This window comes from Athene cunicularia (assembly GCF_003259725.1).
Source record: "Athene cunicularia isolate RWA chromosome 2 unlocalized genomic scaffold, athCun1 chr2_part1, whole genome shotgun sequence".
In the NCBI taxonomy this organism is placed as follows: Eukaryota; Metazoa; Chordata; class Aves; order Strigiformes; family Strigidae; genus Athene; species Athene cunicularia.
In genome coordinates, this window is record NW_020799095.1 from 87,742,374 (window position 1) to 87,765,633 (window position 23,260).

At 38.5% G+C, this 23,260-nt stretch overlaps 1 protein-coding gene across 1 annotated transcript; it reads right to left on the minus strand.

The window, feature by feature from the left end:
- Positions 1–4,939: 4,939 nt before the first annotated feature.
- SLC39A6 (solute carrier family 39 member 6) lies at positions 4,940–22,297 on the minus strand. Its single transcript, XM_026842342.1, has 9 exons — positions 21,545–22,297; positions 20,552–20,732; positions 20,110–20,279; positions 18,639–18,851; positions 16,995–17,064; positions 15,302–15,679; positions 8,229–8,309; positions 6,053–6,243; positions 4,940–5,315 (listed from the first exon to the last, which is right to left on the minus strand). Exons 1-9 carry the CDS (start codon positions 22,271–22,273, stop codon positions 5,163–5,165), a joined length of 2,166 nt encoding a protein of 721 aa, XP_026698143.1. The 5' UTR covers positions 22,274–22,297; the 3' UTR covers positions 4,940–5,162.
- Positions 22,298–23,260: the final 963 nt, after the last annotated feature.

Consider the following 23,260-nt stretch of genomic DNA (forward strand, 5'->3'; position numbering starts at 1 on the left):
CGCCGCCGGCCCTGCCCCCGCCGCCGCCCGGTGCTACCCGCGCTCAGGGATGCTGGAATTGGGTGCGCTTGCTACCCCCGGCAAGAAAGTATTGTTTACCGGGGACGAAGCGTAGGCCGCACGACGACATCGAGTGCGTATTGCTGTCCACACAAATGTTTCTCGTCAAATGCAAGAGCAGACTGGACACAGCAGCTGGGTCAGTCTGTCCATCACACTGTCAGCAATTAATAGGGAACTTCTAATCAGGAGCTACAGTTCTTTAAGCCCGGAAGCTCGTTAAAACTGCTTAATATAAATTAGTTAATTAGAGATTAGTGCCCTTTGGAAGAACTAGCCTCATTATAATCATAAAAAAAATCAAATCCACAGCTTCAAAGACCCCTGCCCAAAGACAAACCCTCAGCCTCTGAGCTCATACAGAAAATTAAAAACCAAGGCTAACTTCAAACTGCAACAAGTAAGTTACTAATCAGTGAGGGATAGGGGTGATAAGCAACCAATAATGGTAGTAAATATGTAATCATGTAGTTGGGAGTGTTATACTTTGAGTTTATTTTGTGTGATGTGCTTGATTTCCAGATGCTTTGGACCTAGCACCCTGTGCAGAGTAAAGCAGTGTCTCCGCTCTGAACTTGTCTTTATTGTAGGTAGCACGGGGACCAGGAGGGAGGGAGAGAAGAGGCACACAGAAGGCCAGAGCAGTTCTACAGCAAAATCAACCCCCCACCCCACCTCCAGTAGAAGGCAGTCCTTTTTAACTTGTAAAAATTATATTTCCTTACATATTCAATTATTATTTTTCCCTGAAAAAGTAAATAGAAGATGTAACTGGCCCTAACTACATAAGCAAGGAAAACACTCAAAAACCAGCATTTGGTTCAGTGGTTTATTTTCTCTAGCACAAAGCAATACAGTAATAGCTACAGTAATCATATATGCACCAAAAAAGTATTTTAAATAAAAAAAAAAAACATTGCATGAAAAAAAATCTTGTTTCTTGCATGTGGCAAACAAAACAACCCAGTTTTTCCCACAGACATTTCAATGATGCTGGTCTCTCAGTTGAGGCAGCAGTAGAGCCACTGTGAATCCCATTTTAGCCTTGACTGTATTTTACATAATTGAGCTGTGCTTCCACACCACATTTGGCAGCCCTCCGTGTGCCCTGGCCACAAAGGAGCAGAGAAACTGTACCAGCACCTGAACCCCACCGGCTGGGCAGGTTGAGACCTTCCACACCTTTGTTTTGACTCTCACTGCACACAGTAACTACACACACCTTTACTGTACAGTTACAGGCCAAAACCCTTAGAAGAACATGTTAGCAAAAAAATCAAACTGATTCCAGCATTGATTGCCTATTCTGTTTACCTGTATTTAGTGCAGACACTAACCAGCTTATAAAATACACAAGACAGACACTTCCATTTATCAGCTGGAATAGCCAGGCATGTTACACATTGCTGCAGAAAAATACACGCATAAAAATAAAATGCTGCTTATAGGCTCTGCCCCATCGGTTTGTCAAACCATGAGGATTTTCAATGCAAGTACACTGCAACAGATGCAGATTCTACTTTATAAAGGCTGAACAAGGGAAAAAAAACCCACCAAAACAAAACCACACAAGCTTTTGTCATCTTGCTGGTACAAACCTACAGCAGGTTTCAGTCTACAGTCTTCTGAATTACTAGTTTGGAGAGCTGTACATCATGGACATTTCACAAAGATTAAAGAGCAATGAATGGGCAGAACATGCTTGTGCCTAGCTGAGGCATTTCTGCCCATGTTCTAAAGGCAATTTATTTTTCATGTTGTTACATTAGCAATGTGTTTTGATACGCAGATACTTTAATATCAGTTGATTGCATCAAAAGCCAGCCAAGAACCCACTGGAAACACTGACACCTGTAGATCCCCACAATTTAGTTATAGATCTTAAAATCTTAGGCAACATTAGGCTACATGGTTACTTCCTATGTCATCTCCAGCACATGGACAAGCCCAGCTGAACAAGTAGCTATTACGGTTGTAGGCTAACAGAAGCCACTAGTAAAAAATTCAAAGTCAACTAAGCTCATCCAAGTCTGAAATCCCCCATGACCAAGGAGATGGAGCAAGTCCTGTTTCTGTAACGGCTTAGTGTGTAAGACAGAAGGCAAAAGACACGTGGGCTGAAGCACACCAAGTTCATGGTGGTTTATGAGACCACTGGTAAACACCGCGCCCAAGCCCTACAAAAGCCACCAGGATGCAGTGAGGTTGCACCTCAGACACTGCATTTCAGCAGAACAGAGCTGTGATGCGAAGCCTGGAGGGAAGGAAGGGAGAAGTCTCACTGAATTTTTTGCCCAGGAATGAATCTTGCTTGTGAGGAGCAGTAGTACAGGAGCATGAACTGAGGCACAGCAGCTCCAGTAGTGACCAGCACCATCACCCCTAGCAAAGGTGAGACTCATTTAAACAGGTCAGAGTCAAATCAGATCACTCTAAAGGGTGGTTCAACTGCAATACAGACATCAGGAAGAGATGTCCAGAGGAAAAGCAGGCACATTGAGAGATCTGGAATGAGGTGGGACTGCTAAGTCAGTATAGGAAAATGCAGTAGTCAAGGCATGGAAAATTCTGTTTTGACAGGTTTAGTGCATATGTATGTGTCAGCACGGCTGTTTTCAACTTATTTGTTTTGCTAAAGAAAGCAGTGATATGCACATGTCAGAAACAAAACAGCCTTCCATAAGCCAAAGTATTCAATCACTAGAGGTAGCAAAGGAAAGATGAAGATCAGCAGGCAGGTTTTCGGCAGAGTTTAGCTACAACAAAGTCAAGCAATGAACATAGCACAGGTAAGGACAGAAGTACTGTAAGAGTTTACACTGAAGGAATATGTTACTTTCTCTTCAGAGAGTTCAAATAAGCAAACACTTGAAAAGCATGGAAGATACAGAATCAAGTGGTAGATATGTATCCATTTTTCATTGTACTTACAGATATTACTAATACAACCTTGGGAACACGTGAATATGTTTGCTACAATAAAACAGTAAAAAGAGCACAGGATGGATGATCAAGGAGATGGTATAAAAAAAAAAATGTACCAGACTGCTGCAGTACCATGGCATGACTCTTCTGTTCAGAGGTATGCTTCTAACAAAAAGTTCAGCGGCTTAACCAAAATGCAGTAATGTAAAATGAAAGACACACAAAATGTAAAGTGCTTAAGGGAGGGAATGCACCTATGTTTTGTCAGTGTTCTTGTTAGAGATGAAAGCCCAGCACCCAGAATAGCTTCTAGTGATGGAAAGTTAAGTTGCAGGGGGAAGAAAGCAAGTGCTTCCAGACAGAAGACTGTTCTTCTCTGAAGAACTGTTCACCAAGCAAAGAGATACATGTATGAACATGTGCAGATCTGGGGGAGCTGCTAACACCCCACCACAGTGTAGTGCTCAGGATGCATCAGCAGAGCTGAAGGACGTATGCCTTTCTCTAGCCCCTGACTTCAGAGGAGGCAAGGAACAGGATTTCATCACTTGTGCACAGAAGATTAAATCTGAAGCTTGTTAACCTGAGGGAAGACTGAAGAGGCAAAGCTAATATTCCACTGGCTGCAGAAAGTCCTGCAATCCCCATTTCTTAACTAGTAAAACAAAACTCCAAAACCTCTCAATTCATTCCAAACATCTGTTTCTGAGCTGACAGTAGTTTTGGCTTTCATCGTATGACAAATATGCCAGACTTTTAACCTAGTATTATCAAACATAGATACTATCATACATAGTATTATCAAACACTTCTTTTCCTCTTCAAGATTTTATTCAGCTGATGATTTGAAATAGTGGTAAATCTGAATCATTAATAAGTTCTAATTGTTATATTTCTGGAATTTTTAAAGCTAGCTAGTTAATATAGCATAATTCTGATACTTATTTATACAGAAGTGCCTAATGTTCACCTTCCTTGCAAATGCAGAGTTGATTTATTCTGCCATTATCTTTTTCATCCCTCCTTCCTTCTGTTAGTTTCAGGGTGGTTAAAATATTAAAACTGTAAGCTCAAGCTACATACTTACGTGTACATTTACAATTATCCTTAACATCCTTCTTCCCCATATATGCTGTCAAAGAAATCTTGCTATTTTGGAATTCTCAGCTTTAGTTGTTGCAAAGAATGTAACTGTTTTGCAAGCACAGGTTTGTGTGCAATCACACTGAAAGAGAAGTAGTCAGCTCTCCCACTCAGCTCATTTCCCAGAGTAAATCAACACTTTACACTTAAGGAAGCTTTTGTAGTAAACTACTGTCTCAGCCTGTAGCACTCCTCCCCTTCATAGCAAGCAGACTTTAATACACCTTTTCCATTTCAGGCAGTGTAAGTGGGATATAGCACTACAATAAAAGTCTTTTTGATGGAATTCACATATATTAGAGCCAGAGCTATGCTTTTACAATCTAATAGCTATACTTCTGTTACTCATTTGAGAAATCTCTGAAGAGCAACTCACATCAGAAGGGAAGAAACAAGTAAAACACTTGGTGCAAGCATTTAAAACAAGATTTCACAAGAATTTGTTTGGAGTAGAAACCAACTGGAGTAAGACAAAAAATCCACAGGCTATTGAAAGAAGACTCACTGCAAAAAGGATGGAGTGGACTGATCTGTCGCTCTATGGATGCAGAAGATGAGTTTCTACCAATACAGACACATGCTACCTATTACACATCTTTTTCTGGTTTTACACTGCTCATTCTGCTTTATATCCACTGATTTTGATTGTGCTATAATAAAAACCACTGTCATTTTGTTTCTTTAAACCAGCAAAACCAAAGTAAAAAACAGTTACATATAATTACATACAGTAAATAAATTTACTAAAAAACCAACCCTCAACGCCCCCAGACAACATCCTTTAATAGATTTGGCACTTTCACCATGTTTCACTAAGTACAACTTTCCACAGTACCATATGCAATGCTAAATCCTAAGCAAAAAAGCCCAACTTACAGTGTTCATTTCTATCAAGGGAGAGAAGGGAGGGACGGACACAAAGCACACCAATAAAATATCTAGTCTATATCAAACGTACCTCTCCATTAAGGAATTTAATAGAAAAAACCTACCACTTATAATTTAACACCAAGCGCTCTTCCTGGCAACCAGGATTACAGGTTTATGCTGAACACAATCTTATGTTCAAATACAGAGATAAGCAGCATTATCCCAAAACCCAATAGAATCCCAGCATTCTGTAACAGGAAGTATCCCCAGCGGCTACATCCATGATCACTGGCATCATTGTGGAGCATTTCAGGCACCTAAACAAACAATAAAGTGTTAAATGGCTTCAAAATAAACAGCTACTTCAAACCCCATTCTTCAAACATGAGGCATAAGGTAGCAAAGTCTTACTCCTCTGGTCTTTCCTGTTGACTGCATTAATACTGAATTAGGTGTCACTCAACATGAACATTATCAGTCTATTTTCATAGAGACAATGTGTAGTGTTCTAATCACTGTTTTAATAATAATTATGCTGATGTCTTAAGCCAGCCATTTACTCAGGATATGATTATTTACCAACTTAAAACAAGCTACACCAAGAATTTTATTAAGATAGTTAAGTTTTCACAAACATCCACCAAATACTTCGTACTTCTGTACAAACATACTTCCAAGGTAGAGTACAGGTTTTCTGTCTTCATCCCAAGCAGCAGTAATGATTTAATGCAAAAGCTGAAGCACATTTTTTTGGTGCCAATAGTGTGCAACTTGCAGTCTTACTGGATATCTGCCATACTGTCAGAAGCAAATTTTTTACTTTACTTCTGCTGTTAACTGCCTCTGTTTAACAACTAAGGGAGAAAAATCTCTGTTCCTACAGTAATCTAAATAAAAGCAATCTTCCTGAACATTTAACTGAGCAGTTACACTGCATACTCATCAGCACATTAAAGCACAGCAAAATCTAACTGAGGGAGAAGAGATGGAAGAATTTGAGATCAAAAGTATAATTAGCATTAATTCTTAAATTCAAGTAGGTATACCCACTTACCATATCCACAAGAGCCACATACATGAACAAGCCAGCAGTAAGTGCAAATATCCACATTGAAACGTTGTCCGCATAATGACCTATAAGAATCCCAGTCGCCATTCCAAGATAGGCCAGCATAGCTGAGAGAGCATTATAAAGCACAGCTTGCTTGACAGTCATACCAGCTTTTAGAAGTACGGCAAAATCTCCTACAACACGGAAAAAACAAGAGTTTTCATCTTCAGGTAACTACTGCAGTATTCACAAGTTTTCTTCCTTACAAGATTAGCATACTATTTTTATGCTGCTGTCTGCCTTATTTTTTCCTTCATACAATCAGAAATCATTGGGAGACAGAAAATTAAAAAGCGCACATGAAGAACAACAGCAAACATCGTAAGTTTATACCTTAAAATTGTAAGTTCGAAGAACCATCTTTTAGTGCAGTTTGCATTTAAACCAACACTGTAAAATACTGTAGTTCCTGATCTGCATGTGCATTCTAAAGAAGTTTCTAAAATAAAATATTCCCACTTGATTGCATAAAGCAGTGGCGATGATTCCATTTATTATCCTGTAAATGCTCCTTGTACTTTAAGTCTGTTTCATAAATTTAGGAATAATGTCTTTATTAATTTCTGTAAATGATCCTTAACGTCTTATTTTTACTTGAAGTAATGGCAGACTACCAGCCAGGAACAGGTTTTCCATAATTCAGGATAGATTTTTTTTTTGTTTATACAAATTAGATCTAAAATAGAGTAAAATAATATAAGCTTATTATTTGGAAATAAAATATATTCTATATAAAAATGTAAGTTATCTCCAGTTAAAAGTAAATGAAAGCAATCTTCAAAGCTGAGTAATTTGTTACAACAGGTTTTCCCACATGATACTGCAATGAAGATGAACTGGTATGTTATAAACATTGTTTAGCATTAACAAAAGAATGATCCAGTTTTATCCCTAGCTAATCCCATTTGTTTCAATATTCCTATGCCACTTCATGTCCTCTCCTAATGAGGGTATCTCTGTCAAGTTTCGTGCTGATTTAAAAAGTATGATTTAAATTTTGAAAGATTTTACTTGCTTCCAAAACCAACAAAACATTTGAATGTAAAATTGAGAATCATAACATTAATTTTGTATATTTGTACTAAGGACATTTAGTACATGTAAGTAATTCAAGTTCCACAATTCCTATAGGATTTATATTAAGATGAACAAGACTCAATTCCTCCTATGTCATGAAACCAGGTATGTTTTCTCCAGGGTAATGTATTTCTGGTTTGACATTATTGTTCAGACAGACAAATATATCAGACTGTTTAATAAATAGTTCAGTGCATACACAAAGAGGTTTACAAGTTCCATTAAATGAAGTCAAACCTTCTACTTTCTAGGGAATGCAAAACCTTAAAAAAATACAAGCAAACTGAAAAAATTATTTCTTCATGCCATATACCAAGTATGACTGTGGCCATGACAGCTAAGAAAGAAATACCAGTTACACATTCAAGATGATTTGACAATTGAAAAGATCAGCTTCATTCCAAATTAAAGTAAGCAGCTACATCCTGTTCTCACGAGCTGCCCTGCAAAAAAGGGCCAAACACTAAACTCACAACATAAGACATGTTCATTCCCATGAGAAGTTATGGTCATGAATTTAAATCACTTGAGCTTGAAAGACAAACTATTTCTAGGAAAGATTTCTAAATAGTTCCAAATTTAAATTTAGAGCTACAGCAGTTCTTTGCAAGACTTAATGAAAAAGCAGCAAACTCTATGCAGGAGTTCGATGAATTGTGACCTTCCTTTTAACAGCACAAACACATGAATAAAATTAAAGAGAGATGTGAGGAAAAACAGATTCTAACATGCATTCTCCTGCAATTCATAATTTATGTTGCTAAGGAGAATAAAAACAACTGTACTATACAGAACAAGTTATAAGTAACTGCAAGAACCATTGAGTTTTACATAAAGTAGCTGAAATATTTAGATTTTTAAAAGGAAGATTAATTGAACTAAGAAATGTCTTTAAAAATTTAAAAATATTAAGTAGATAATCTGACACAGATTAAGTTTTCTGACCAAATTTTACTGTGCCACAGAATAAAAACACACTTATTCTCCAAAGTGCACCTCTAAGTACCTACACCTGCAGCATATGTAAGTACTGGAGTCTTACCTAGCTCATGAGGTAATTCATGACAAAATACAGCCACAGAAGTGCTTAAACCACTAGACAGCCCTTCAGTAAAGGCTGCTCCTATGAAAATACAGGAAAAAAAACATTAGTACATATTCAGACATCAAGTACAGAAGCACTGTTGCATATGCTTGTATCAGATTAAGACACATTAGTTTCACTCAAATTTTTCTTATGCTTGTGGAAGCATTTAAACTTTAACTGAACAGCTGTTGTTTAGGATTCAGAAATTTCTAAATCAGAAGCAACATAAAACCAAACTTCACTATCTTATTTCCGAACTAAGCCAAATACCTTTCAACAACAAAAAAATGCAATAAATTGAAATACTGTTAGAACAGACACTTTTTTAAAGATACAAGGGAAGAAGGCAGCTCAACTGTCAGAGCCAAGCACTGGAAAAAGAGAAACCAGTTCAACATTAAAGAGGCTATATAGTCACATGAAATCAGCAGGGAAAGATGTGTACAAGCAGCCTAGAATTCATGAAGTAAACTATTGTACTTTAAGTGGGGGAGAAAAAAAGTCACTAAAACACCTTAAACTAGTTCAACAGTCCTAATTTTTCTTGTTTTCTCCACTCCTGTTGCTTGCTATTTTTCTTACTTGACAGCAGCTCAGGAGGAAGCAGCGTGCAGCAGGGCTGAAGAGCTGAACCACAGCTCTCACACAGCACGGGAGGTCCCCGCCTGCCTGGGGAGTCTCACCAAGGGGTGCAGCAGAGCCACGTCCAGCTTCCTCTTCAGCTGCTACCAGGAGCGTGCCAGCAAACAAGGTGCTGCTAATAAGGCGCCCAGAGGCACGAGGCCACATTGCAGTAGTTGGCATGCGAAGGGACCCAGGAGTACTGCTCACAGAGGAAGAGCTACAACGGCTATGAGACCACAGGAGACAATCCCCTCTCTGCTGGGGTTGCCACTCCCAGTACTCCAGCAGCCTCTACCCAGATGTAACTTCTGAGGGACAGCTATCCAGGTCTTCAGCTGCAAGGAATGACTGATACTTCTCCCTGTGGTGACAACAGCAGCAGCTTTACCTCTGGGATGCGTGCTGTGGCACCCAGTGAAGGAGATGCAAAAAGTAGTGAGCAGGCATCTCCAGATGAGGGATAATGAACAAGGGATTGAAAGGGTCTTAAGAGGTTCTACAGAGGCAAAAGCCCAAGCCCCTTCAGACTAAAGAGGAAGGCAGCACCAAAAGTAACACTAGAACAGGATACAAGAATTCCCAGACGGGTGAGATTTGAAATAGTGAAGCCGGACAACAGGAAGAATACTCCAACCCCACTTGCAGTTTCTAATCTAAAAAACATGGTCATGACCCCAACAACAGTGAGAGGATAAATGAGTTCTGCCTAGCCCAGAATGTTCCTTCAGCACATCATATTAGGGCCAGCAACACAAAAAGAAAGGAAAGGTTTTTAGTGATAGGAGATTCCCTCCCATGGAGGATAGAGGGCAGAGGCAGATCTGCTGACCAGAACTACTGCCCAGGGCAGTCCATAGCTTGTCCAGAGCCTGCCCTGATGATGCTGTGGAGACATCAGAAAAGATAGATCACAGATAGGTACAGACTGCCTAAAAAAGACAGAATACAAGTCACATTATGTTTTGGGCTATCTACATAAAGGAGTTCCTTGACTGCAAAGAGCTCCAGTATAAAACTACATATGAAAGCAGTTCCTTGTGCCTACTGAGTCTCCTGGTCATGATCAGAGTAACACCAGAAGAGTTACAAATCACCCAACCAAGAAAAGATTGTCGATAAGGCTACCTGTGAACAACCACACAAGACATCACTATTCACATGAGTGTTTTCAGCTGTGAAGGTAACAGTACTGGGCACACAATCCAGGATGTTTGTGTGGGCAATGGTTTCCCAATACAAATGATAGAAGAGCCAGCTAGGATTAGAATTCTACTTGATCTGCTGCTCAAAAAGAAGGAAGAACTGATGGCAAGTACAGAAAGAAACGGCGTCTTGAACTCCAGTGAGCGTGAGGTAACTGAGGATACAGAAGCAGGCTGGGAAAGGAAGCAGCAAAATTAAGACTAGATTTTAATGAAGCAGACTAACTTAAGAATTGCAGAAGAAAATACCGTGAGAATCAAAAGGAACAAAATGCCCAAGAGGTGGCTGATTTGTAAAGTATGTTTAACAGAGTGCACAAATGAACTACCCTGTTTGTGCAAGAACATTAGGACTTCCAACAGAAAACATGCCAGCTAAGCAGAGTGTGTCTTAATGAATTAAGACTCAAAAAGGAGGCACACAGGAAATAGAAACAAAGACTGGCAACAGGGAAGATAAAAAGCAATGAAATAAAAATGAGGAAGACCAAACCTGAGCTGGAGCCAAGACTAATAAGACACCAAGGATAACAAGAAACAGTTTTACAGGAATGTTAGTTGAAAAACATTCAGGAAAATTTTCGGTCTGTTGATGTATGGGGAAAGGAACCAAGCTGTAGACATTAAAAAAAAGGCTGAAGAAGCAGCACCACCTTCACCTCAATCTTCACAGACAAAGCCTGATCCCAGCACCATTCCAGAAAGAAAGGGACAGTGAACAGCAGAAAAGAAATAGTTTTGGAGATGCTTAGGAAAAGCTGGAAATGCTCAGATGCATCTTGGGATGGGACTCACCCAAGGACACTGACAGAACTGACTGATGAGACTGCAAGGCTGCAGTCTATCATCTATGGAAAACCATATCTATAGAAGGCCCCAGTGGAACTCCAGGAAAATGATAACATCATTCCCATCTTTAAAGCAAAGAACAGGATTCAGGGCATAGTCAGCCTCACCACAGTTCCTGGAAAGATCATGTTAAATATCCTCTTCAATTCCCTCTCCAAATGCTTGACTCAGCTTGAGGAAATTACTGACTATAGAGATGGCAACAGCAGTGAATATAACAGAACTTGACTTTAGTAGGATTTCTGACACTATCTCCTACAGCAGTCTCATCTGTGAGCAGAGGAAATATGGGCTTGACAGTCAGATGACTGCACACTGGCTGGACTGCTGGACTAACAGGGCTTGATGCCTGGCTAGGGACAAGTAAGAGTTCACCAGGACAAATACTGTGACCCATTTTCTTCCATATCTTCACTAATGATCTGGATGAAGTCAACTGCACCATCAGCAAATATGCAGATGACAAAAGTTGAGGGGCAGAGGGGAGTAAATAAGGTCTAAGTTAACACATCAAGCACTAGAGTGTTATACAAGACAGACCATGGTAAACTTGAAGACCAGGCCAACGGAAATCTTACTACATTCAAAGAGGAAAAGTGGGAATTTCTGAACATGGAAGATAAAAACCTCATGCATTAGTACAAGGTAGGAACTGGCTGGCTGAAATAGCCTTCCTAAAAAGGATGTGAGGATTATGATGGACAAGTAGAATACAAGCCAACAGCATGCTCTCACTGCACGTACAGTGAACCACGAACTGCATAGTTTTAGAAGAAGCAAGGCCAGTATACCAAGTATGCTCCTCTGCTATGTACTGGTGAGGCTGTTCCTGGATTCTCTGTCCACTTTGGAGTGTCCCAGTTCAAGATGTACATGAATACTCTTTAACAGAGGCTGACAAGATGATCAGAGGTCAAGACAGATGACACAACAAGGGGAGAAGCTGCAAATCAAACTTTGGAAGCTTTGGGCTGGACACAGATAAAACTTCCCTTATTAAGAAACGGTAGTGCAACCTAGTAGAGGTCAGCCACGGATGTGGCAGAATCTCCCCACCTGTGAAGGTTTTCAAGACTTGGTGTGCAAAACCATGACTGACCTAACCTAGTGTTCCCAAGAGCTATTTCAAGCAAAGCCTTCAACGAGATGACCTCTAGAGGTCACCCATTTCTAGACTACTTGTGAAGTCAAATTCAGAGATGCACAGCATGCAAGATGAAAACGTTGACTTGAGCCCTCACAACAGGAGTATTTTCCACTGCATGCTAAAACACTTGGTCATAGTAGTCTACACAGTAATTAACAGGTAAGTGACAGAAATTAGTGCTGCTTCACTAGCAAAAGGTTATTAGTGAACACTACCAAACTTTTCTAGGTATCAGTCTGTTTTTGCCACCTCCAAACATTGCTTTATAGTTTTAGAGTCAGATTTTGAGGCAGACAGGACAGCTACAGTCATCTGCTACTAAGACAGGACAATTCATCAGCATTTAATCAGGCTTCAGTTTGAGAAAACTAGAAAAATAAAATAGAGAAAGGCAAAAGGTAATTAGCTCCTCCCATGCCTGCATCCTAAATACTCTACAGGTTCCTCTATATTACTATCTCTATACAATGTATTCTCAGTCTTACCACTTATTAGAGAAAACCTAAAAATATAAGAATTCAGTAAATTTAATTTTGGGACCACAAAGGCAAGTCAAACAAAACCTAACTGCTTTGCAAAGTACTTAGGTGGCAGATATGGCTGTACACTGTACAGATACATAGCAACCGAAGTACAAGCTTAAATCACAGAAATATCTATTTTTCACTGTTAAAAAGATGTCTTGAAACATTAACTAATTGAAGACTACATTAATATATCTGGTATTACCCCCTCTCAAGAGGTTGATTTAATAGTGTCATGGTATCTTAAAATAAAATATACTTTTAAGATATCACTTCTCAAAAAAAGAAAGAAAAAATATATATGCAAGCTTAATGTAAAAATAGTATTTGGCATTTTAGTTATTTAGTTGAAGCTACACAGAAAAGTTCAAACCACAGAAGATCATTCTGTACAAATTCAGATGCAACTGTTCCATACTTTAACAGAAAAATAAGCACTTTTAAATCTTATTCCTACATAATTAGTACATCACATTTGAGGAAAAAAGTAACTGATGGAAGTTATGAATAACAAATGCCATGAAATAAATAAGCTTAAGTGAAGGGTTACTCTGGCTAAGGTCACCCTCACAGAAGCATTCATATCTTCATTTCAATACAGGTAAAATACTATACAAGTAGTACTGGCATTTTCACATCATCAAAATGATGTTTTTCCATAATCCTTTAAGCACATCCAGAACTGAAGGAAAGTCTCATATTTCCATTGCTACACAGCAGGACTTCTAAAAGCTATTTCTCTCACTTGTTCAATAAGCCTTTATTAGCCTTCCTCACACTTTTCCTTTCATAACTATGAAGTCATAGCTTTTTCCCAAGTCTCTCTAATGCTAAGAGGTAACTGATTCTGTGTGTCATTTGTATGCAAATCCTCCTCTTTCAGCCACATTTTCACTACTGATCTGCTCAGAAAGTTATATTCCATGCTTCAACTTTCATCAAAAATTAGATTAAATCAGAAAGTCTCTTTTCACATTATACTTTGAATTGACTGAATCTGAACAACTGCAAATACTGCTGTGAGAAAATAATTACTGGGTGTTCTCCTCAAACAAGAATGAACTTGTTTCTACAGTAAAATTTACAGAAAGACTGATACTGCTGAACTGACCCCAGTATGCTATACAAGCTGAAAATTAATCCAATACCTGTAAAGATAAGTCTTAAATACTGAAGTCAAGATTCCAAAAGACTAGCATAAGAACTGAAGATTACTGGTTTTACCTCACTTTCTCTAGCTTACTTTAACCTTTTAAATTTAAAATACCTGTGGTCTAGCTCTCCTAGAAAAAAAAAAAAAAATGAAGTTCCCAAACCTGATCTCTCTCAACCAGAAGACCAAAATACAATATTCAGTCTATTATTTTTGTGATAAAGAAGAATTTTCACTGAAGCATTGTCAAAAAAGACTGAACTACAACATGTAAGGGAAAAATAGGGACATAAACAAGATAAATGTTCTGTTTACATGTAAAGTAACTGTTTATATTTAAATTTAAAAAGTGAACTATTACACTTAACTTTAAGAATAAGCTTTTGAGTAGAGTATGACTAGTGTTTAAGAAAATATTTTTAAAGTACTTTTTCAAGAAGAGAGACTGAGCCTGTTTTGAGACTGAGTACAGCACACTGAGCATCTGAAGGAATCTATGTATGCTACACTCCCATAATTGATAGATACACTCAATCCAAAAACCTGCACACAGAGGCAGCATACAGTGGCTTTACTGGTATCTTCTCCATGAATTCTATTTCTGACAGGTAATAGCTAACTGATGTCCTATTAATTATTCCCCTACTCTCACATTCCTATGATCTCAAAAGCAGCACAGACCTTCTCTGGAAGGTTAGTACAAGCACTAGGAAGAACTGCAGTGCTGCTCTTTAGCAGACAGTAAAACCTGAGAATCTGGATACGGTAAGACTGCTGTGCAGGAATTGTAAAAGCACCTTAGAGAACATAATGCCTTGGACCAAATTCATTTTACAGTAAAATGAATGCATGCCTACCTCCCACAGCACAAAAATCACACATATATACATTGCCCAGTTCATTGGGGCAATCTTCAGACTAAAGCAGACTGAAACCACGACCCCATCTCCTTACTAACCAGCACTCTGGGGAAACTTATACATGATGTGTAACCAGTACAGGCAAAGCCAGATGTGCAAAGTACAGAACCTGACATTGCTGTCTAAGAAGTAAAGATGGAAGGCAAAAAGAATTAAAGAAGCCAATGATACTAGTGGCCTGACTGAAGTGAAAACCAGTTAATTTATATGTGATCAAAAAGACAAGCTTGGACTTAAAGGTTTTAAAAACTGCTGAGCACTTGCAGTCTTTGACATACAAAGTCAGCTCTAAATCCTAAATATTGTTTTATAAGCCTAGCTTTAGTCTTGAAAAATGTTAGCTTTAACTTTGCTGAAAGTAGGAAATAAAGCAAAGTTTACAGATTTCCTAAAGAAACATAGCTGTGAGGACATAGCTTTTTCATTTGTCACTAATATCCAGGTTGTTAAACTGATTTTTCTTACTCATTTGAAGCTGCTACCAGATAGGAGTTTAGGCTTCAGAAATCCTCCACTTATTAATTGTTCCTAATAAAGAGAAAAATGACAACAAGAAGAATTCTCTGTCCTCACATACAACAAAGGTGCAGTGTCCAAGCCAGCACTTACCAATTGCTAGGCCATCACTAAAATTGTGTAACCCATCTCCCATAATCACCATCCATGCCAGAGTTGCTATCCCTGCATCCTTCAGTTCTTCACGTGAGTAGCGCTGACTGTGACTGTGGGGATGATGGTTCTGATGATGATGGTGATGCAGAATATGATGGTAGTCATGGTGATGATGACTGAGATGATCTGTCTGTCCTAGTGTATCATGTAAGTGAGAATGACACTTGTTTCTACAGCCTCTGGACACATATTCATTGTCAGCCTCCTCTTGACGAGAATGAGCTATCATTACTTCTTCTTCTTCTTGTACAATTGGCTGCTGAGAAATGAAGGGCGATGGATCTTGAGAGTCTGTCCCCAGATAGCCCTCAGGCCCTGTTATAAAAACCCAGGTTATAATATTATACATTTTTTAAATCACCTAGGAAGCAAAGATACAATAAACAAGTTGAATAAGTGATGCAATAAGAAGGAAACTAGTAAGTCAAGGTTGAGACTGATACCCTGTTTTTTTGTACCAGAAGCTTTTTCCCCAAGGGTTTCCACAAATCATTCTTTTTTAATCAGATCTCCAAAATTATTCCCAATAGTTCAAAATAAGACATACTTTTAGTTTCTATCCCCTCCTACTGAAGCAGTCCCTATGTTATGGCCACAAATGCCTCCTAAAAGGTAAAAAAAGCTTTTCGACTAAGACCTGGTGCAATTTAGACACAACAGCACAAGGCTCTGTGTCCCAGTTTCACAGCATGAAGGCTGTTAGTTCAATTGTTTCAGAAAGATGAAGTGTCTGGATAGCATATGCCATTTATTCCTCTTAGGGATGAAGAATAAGAATGTAGAAGAGGATTATGCTACAGAATTTTGGAAACTCCTGTATTTCATATAAATACAGGACCTTAAGTGTGAACACCTGAAAAATAAACAATCAAAAATAAAGTCATCAACGCAGACCATGAAGTATCCCCATATAAACATTAGTTAAAATAACTAACCTTAGTGTGACACTAACTCCTAAAACTTGCTAAATTTTTCCAAAAATTACACTTTTTTCCTGCATTACCAACAACTCTTTCATTAGTTATAAAATTATTCTGAATTATTCTGAGAAACTGAATGACTTTTTTAGCTACAAGGACTAGCAATATTTAATGAGGTGTGTTTTGGCTTACAGCATGATCTGGGGGACACAGTATCATTTGCAGTCCAAATACCTCAAGTAAATTCTATGATTTTAGATTATCGACCTTATAAATACTCAAACTAACAAAATCCAGACTTAAGATATACAGAAATCTAAATAATGGATCACACACTTCAGATCTAATCTAATCAGATCTAATAGTTTAAAGAGAAGTGTAGAAGCCAGTAGGTACAGCTGTACTTACAACAGGCATAGCCAGAAGAGCTTCACCAAATGACTTCAACTTCTGCTGTTAAATCCAGAATTAACAGCTTAATATCTCAAAACTGTGAATTCACTACTTTCAACCCATCAATCCTTTTTAAAGGAAAGCATAGACCAGCAGAGCTAGTCCTCTACGTATCTGTGCAGACAGGTTTTGTTTTGAAAAGAATTCAAGTAAGCAGAAATCCAACCTACAGTAACACAGATCTATGAGCTGCCATCAGGTGTTTTTTAAACAGTACTGCTGCAAAATAACAACTGTGCAATATCACTGAGACTTACGATCATCTGTATCTAACTTTTCTTCATTTGCTGAAAACTTCTTACTTTCTCCATCATCTTCAATTTTTTTCTTATTCCAAAAGAAAATACTGTAGTTATGAATATTTTACTTATTTTTCAGGATATACATGAACAACATTATATTCACAATATTTACGCAGCCTCCACAGAAAGAGTACAACATGGAAGCCATATAAAGAGTGAAGAAGAGGAACATTAGAAACTCAGCTAAGTACAGTAAAACAGTAAAGGTTCCTCAGGCTCCATAGGAAGAAAAAACCCAACAACACCCCACATGCATAAATATCCGTCATTTTTGCATGAGGAAAAGCAGAGGGGTTTATCTGAGAAGCAAAACATAGCAAATACTGAATAAAAGTTATTCCACTAATTCCTTTCCATTGTAATGTCAGTATATGTTTTCTAGTGTACTGAAGCAAAACCAAAATCTGTAATCATTGGTCACTCATGTCTGTTATCACAACAATTTATGATCAGTGACTTGGTATCTAGAACAGCATAACCAGACAAACGGGAAATCTATTCCCAGTGGCCGAGAGGACATAGAAAATACCTGCTTTGCTTGGAGCTCTTCATGTCCTCTCCTGGCAAATAAGTTAACTAGAAATGAAGAAAGCGATCCTGTTGCTTGCAGTTAGTTTAGCTTCAGTATAAGCCACACTAACACAACCTCCCATGATGCAAGTTAAAGAGCTTACATGGCATCTGCTCTGAGACTGCTGCCTTAATGACCAATTTAACAATAAAACTAAACAGATTATCAGGCATTGGGGTAGCTTCAAAGCAACTGATTTCTAGGCGAAATAATTGGTAGTTTACTAACATTCTTCAAGTAAAGCTTAGGATATCACCAGCTTTCACCATATTTTTACTGAGTCAACTTTTACATCACTGTTTACTCCTGGCTACACTAGTCTTTAAAGAACTCAGCCACCAATAATTGGTGAATTACCAACATCTGTGACCTGCCAAAATTCAGTTATTATTTACCTTCCACATAAAAAACAGGAATCTGAAAGCTGTATTGCTCTTTTTGAGGGGAGAGAAGGGGAAGAAACAAGGGGCTTGAGAGACTGCAGTTCCAAACAGAATGCTATCTGATGCAGCCGCTTCCTACAGTGTAGCTGGATGCTTAGTTATTTAAGAACGTAATTACTGACACCCTTACCATTTTGTGTAAGTGCCCCCCTCAACAGGAGTACAATAACTGTATGAGGCCATCTTATTTCATCCAGTATGAGAAGTAAAACAATAAGAACAGTTCAGATAGTTATACAAATCGCCTTGAGATGTCAGAAGGAAGTCAACAGTGTACAGTAACTTCTTAAATCACTCTGCTAAAACAAAGTGTGCAATTGGATTGCTGCTTATTAAACAATTCACTATAGTGTCAAGCCTGTACTATGTCTCTGGTTAAGGAAACAGTTCAGAGCTCTTCCATAACAGGACCACACAAAAGTGTTATGTAGTTTAAAAGTATAATGCATCACTTCTATAAATGAAATTATAACATTAATCAAGCCAATCACTATTAAATTCAGACAGATATGATACTCAAAAGCTTAAGTGCATTCACAAAATGGTCATGCAATGAATATAGCTTCAAAATAATAGTCTCTCTACCTTTTTCTTTTTGTCTTTAAACTGCTTTATTAAAGTGATCAAATGCTCCACTAGAAACATGAAATATAAGCCTCCAAGTGCTGTAAGTCCCTTCCATGTAGAATCCAGGTAAGCACTCTCCTCTGTACTTTGAAAAACAACATGTTTGAACGTAGAGCCTTTGTTTTGTTCAAGCAGAGGTTTTTCGTGGTGATGGTGATGGTTTCCATGAGACTAAGGGGAGAACCAAATGGGGAAAGTCATTATACTCAAAAGAACTTATAAGAAACATAGAAAGTATTCTTCACATTCTTTTCCTCAAATCTGGAGTCCAGACTTGACAATTTTCACGGGGTAAAAGATCTGGATACAAATTTCAACAATTACAAAGAAATCTTTTGATAGTAAGAAACATCACAAGGATTGAGAGTAGGCCTTTGTATTTACCCTCTCACTGAAGCTACATATATACTGCTCAATACAAGATATGCAACCACTCCCACAGAAATTCCTGACACTGTCAAGGAAACTTCATTTTAAGTGGTAGTCACAGGCAGCACACCAATTACTTTCCCATCTAAGATGGCTCATAGACATCAAATGCCTTTTTATGCAAGGAATTTAGCAGTAATTTCCATCCAAAATTCTTCCCCTCCTCACTGGCTACTGATACATTCTCAAATCAAAAAACTTCTAGGACACCTCACTCACATGTTTACATATACACAACCTCACATAGCAAACAAAATTAACTGAAAGGAAGAACCACCACCTAATGAATTACAGGCAGGAATCAGAAACCACCACAGCATCTGCAGTCGTTTTTACTCATCTTATCTGAAAGATGGAACAAATTATCTTTGGTGAGCAGGGGGAAGCAGGATGGAGGAATGTCTGTTTAAGAGTTTCAAGAAAGGTAGAAATGTAGCAATCGTATTCCAATTTCATTGTCCATATTACATAACCACAATATGTAACTCCAAAGTCTATCAAGTAATGTTTTCCCAGTACCTCTGAAATGTTTGATTCTGATGAAAATTACAACAGATAAGCAATCAACATAAATGGCTGATAACAGAAAATAGCGGATTATCTACTCCACTTTTAAAGTGTACAGTGAGTGATTTCCACTATCTATAAAGTTCATTACACTGGAAAAAGAAAATAAAGAGACAGCATTGCAGTAAGTGACTAAAAACATTTATACAAAATTCTTGCATGCAAGAAACCCTGGGTGATTTGACAGTATATATGACTAAGAACAGGGAATAAATTGAGAGATAATAGCATGAAGTTCACTCTAAGGACTGTGAAATGAATGACACTAACAGTTCCAAATGGGAAACCATTCCATCAAATAATCTACTTTACAAGGCTGAGAAATGACTCACCAAACAAGTACTAGTAGGGATTAAAATTATCACTAAGAAGGACAGACAGATGTCAAATTCTCTGCTTTGAGATAATGAATGAAACAGTAATTAATACTTACATGTGGAAGGAGATGTAAGAAAGCATCTCCACTCAGAGTCCCCACAGCCAATGCCACAAGAAAACTTAGAAGAAATTTGAAAAATACACGATTCATAAGCGGTACCAATATAACACCCAATAAGGAAAGAAAACTGATGACAGAGATGGATATAAAGCCACCGATCCAAGCTGGTAAAAAAAGAGAAAAGTAACAATAAGCAAACAAAATCTCAATACAACTGTTACTTAACATTCTTGTGATCAAACACTCCTGATCATTTGATTAATCAGATATTAACAAATGGTATGCAATAAAGACTTCTCTCTAGACATGGTCAAGTACCAAAAGAAAACTACAAGTTTCTTCCAGCTTTGAAATACATTTCTCAAGTTTATTACCAACATACACGGGTTTCCAATAAACTTTTATTCCATGTTAAAAAACAAACCCAAAAACCTACCTATTTGCAGAGAGTAACTTTTTGGAGGAGTTTCAGCTTTTTCACTAGTTGCATGGACTATGCAGTATTTACCATCGATCTGATTAATAAGAGCTGGACAGAGATAACTGAATTCTGTAGCAGTCAACAACACCTGAGTGCCTATTCCATGGGACTGCATCAGTTTTGATGCACTGGAGCACTGTGGACAGACACACATGTGTTAAAGATTAACCAGAACCGAAATAGGTGATATATCTGGAGAGGACTGCACATCCCACTTCAATAGAAATGCAGTTGCACCACATGAAAAGTTCTATCAACAGTAATTAAAAATGGGTAAAAACCAATTTAGTAAGAACTGTACCTCCACCTCCCTTCTGGTCCAGAAAGCTAGTCTGGGAATCTGGCTAGGTGATGCATAATTATCAAAAATTCTCAGTACAAAGGGGTCACATGCTTTGCTGTGCAAATAGAAACAGCCAAGCACTTTTCATTCAGTTTTAGATGCCATATAAGGAAGTAGTAACAAGGTTAAATACTTTTTAATAGAAGCGATTACTGTGGAAAGTCTTGCACAGGGGTGTTCTGCATACACTTCCTCCAGGGAAGAGCTCCCCACTGTACAACCTACCATTTTGCTGCATTTAAACAACAGTAGTACTTCCGCCCTGACTAATGCTAAGTGTTTTTCATTTTTAGCAATATTTTAAAATACTATATAAATAATAAATATGCAGAATTAAACATATGCTTATACTTAATATAAGTACATCTTTCTTTTTAGGAAAAATTAAGACTAACTAGATTGCATACATGTTTTCCCAAGCTTGTGAACATAACACGACATTCCTCCAAAATGTTAAGTTTCAAGGAAAGTTGTTCGTGTTTTGCTATGAGTATTGTTACACCACAAAGCTTGCACCCAGTTAAATGATGAACACCTAACAAATAAGTCATAACAACATTTTTGGTGGATATGGATTCCCAAGAATACAACAGAATCAGTCTCACCTCTTGGGTATTTTGGTTTTTCAGTTTATAATACAGGTAACTTCCTCTTTCCGATTCCTTTGGTGAAGCATGAGATTCATTTGCTTTGCTGTTAGCAAGCCAGCTTGCGTTGCTGCCACCTGTGGCATTAACAGCATTAGAGCTGGTCAGACCTAAACGAGCAACCAGCTTGACTTCCCCAGGTTGCACATTCTGTAATTCAGAGTGGCCATCTGTGGGAGCAGTGATGATAGAGGCTGTTATTTCATTAATGGTATTCTTGCTGCGTACAAAGTTCTGATGATGTTCCACATTCTCTACTTTATGAGACTCCTTTGAGTGACTGTTCCTGTGGTCTTTGTTAGCATCAGATTCATGGTTTGGACAAATAGTCTTCTCTGAGTTTTTACTCAGTGAAATGTGATTATGATGAAGGTGATGATCATGGTCATGATCATGGTCATGGTCATGATCTATTTTAATCCTTTTAATTTTATCTATACCTATGTTCTGGAGTAGTTTTCTAAACCCTTCAATCGACAGAGAGTTGTTTTCTCCATACCGATGAAAAAGTTCTTGAAGGTGATACCTCTGTATTAATACTGCCAAGTCAATATTAACACCAGCCGCCTTTTCTGGAAAAGTTCTCTCTGATGTATGCACAACAGTAGCTGTCTCCACTCCGTGATAACTTTCACACAGGAGTATGGAAAACGATACAAGGAGAGTGACTGGTACAGCAGTCTCCATCACAGTTTCTTTCTAGCAGTTAAAATCTAGAAAAAGAAAGTTTTAACAGTTTGCATAAAACTGATCACAGCTTCCTTTATTATAGATGTTCGTTAATTTGCTTAAACAAAAGAAACACACAACAAATCAAAACAAAACCTGATTAAAGTATGGATGCAGTAAAAGAGCGATTTAAATCGCTTACACATTCAGGATTTTTCCCAAATGCATGGCCTCAGGCAACAGATGAAGCTGCATACTACAGGGAGGTCACTGGCCATAAACACACCCCACCCCCCCAGTATAAGCATACCTTTGTTTAGCTTGGCCTGAGTCAGTTTTCTAACACAAGCTAAACAATAAGCCCATCCTCAAAGGTGTGCCAACTGAGGCCTAGGTTAGGCTTTTTCTTATGCCTAAAAGAAGCCTTATGATTTCACTCTTAGCACGGAATAAGTAGTAAAAATTGTATGTTCCTGCTTAAAAAACGTAATTCCCAACCTTCCACCGCCGGATTTGCCAGGGCTCTCGGCAAGCGAGTGGGCTAAGTTTTGAGCACTCCATTAAAAAAAACCCAAAACACCACGTTTTAGATGCTGCCACATTCTGTCTACGTTTTAACACTGCTGCCGTACAGCTCCTTTCACTCCGCAGGCTGACCGCTGCTGTGGAGCATAAATATTCCCTAAGGCACTCTAGCAAGGCTGGGAATTAACTAATGTTTAGGCCACGTGCAGAACGATGTCAAAGCCGCCTCAGCCCTTTTCCAGGGAGGCGCAGGGAACACAACGCAACGCGGAGAACTTCACAGCTCTCACTAAGATTCTCTTCAGCCTTGGGAGCCCAACACCACCGCCGGCACCCGTAGCAGCGCCGGTGCTCACGGTCCCCGCTGCAAATGGCATGGGGAGGGGGGAGGAGGCGGCGCCCCCGGAGACCCGCGCTCCCTACGACCGCCGAGGAGCTCCCCACGGCCCCCCGTGGGCACGGGCGTGTAGTTCTGCTTAC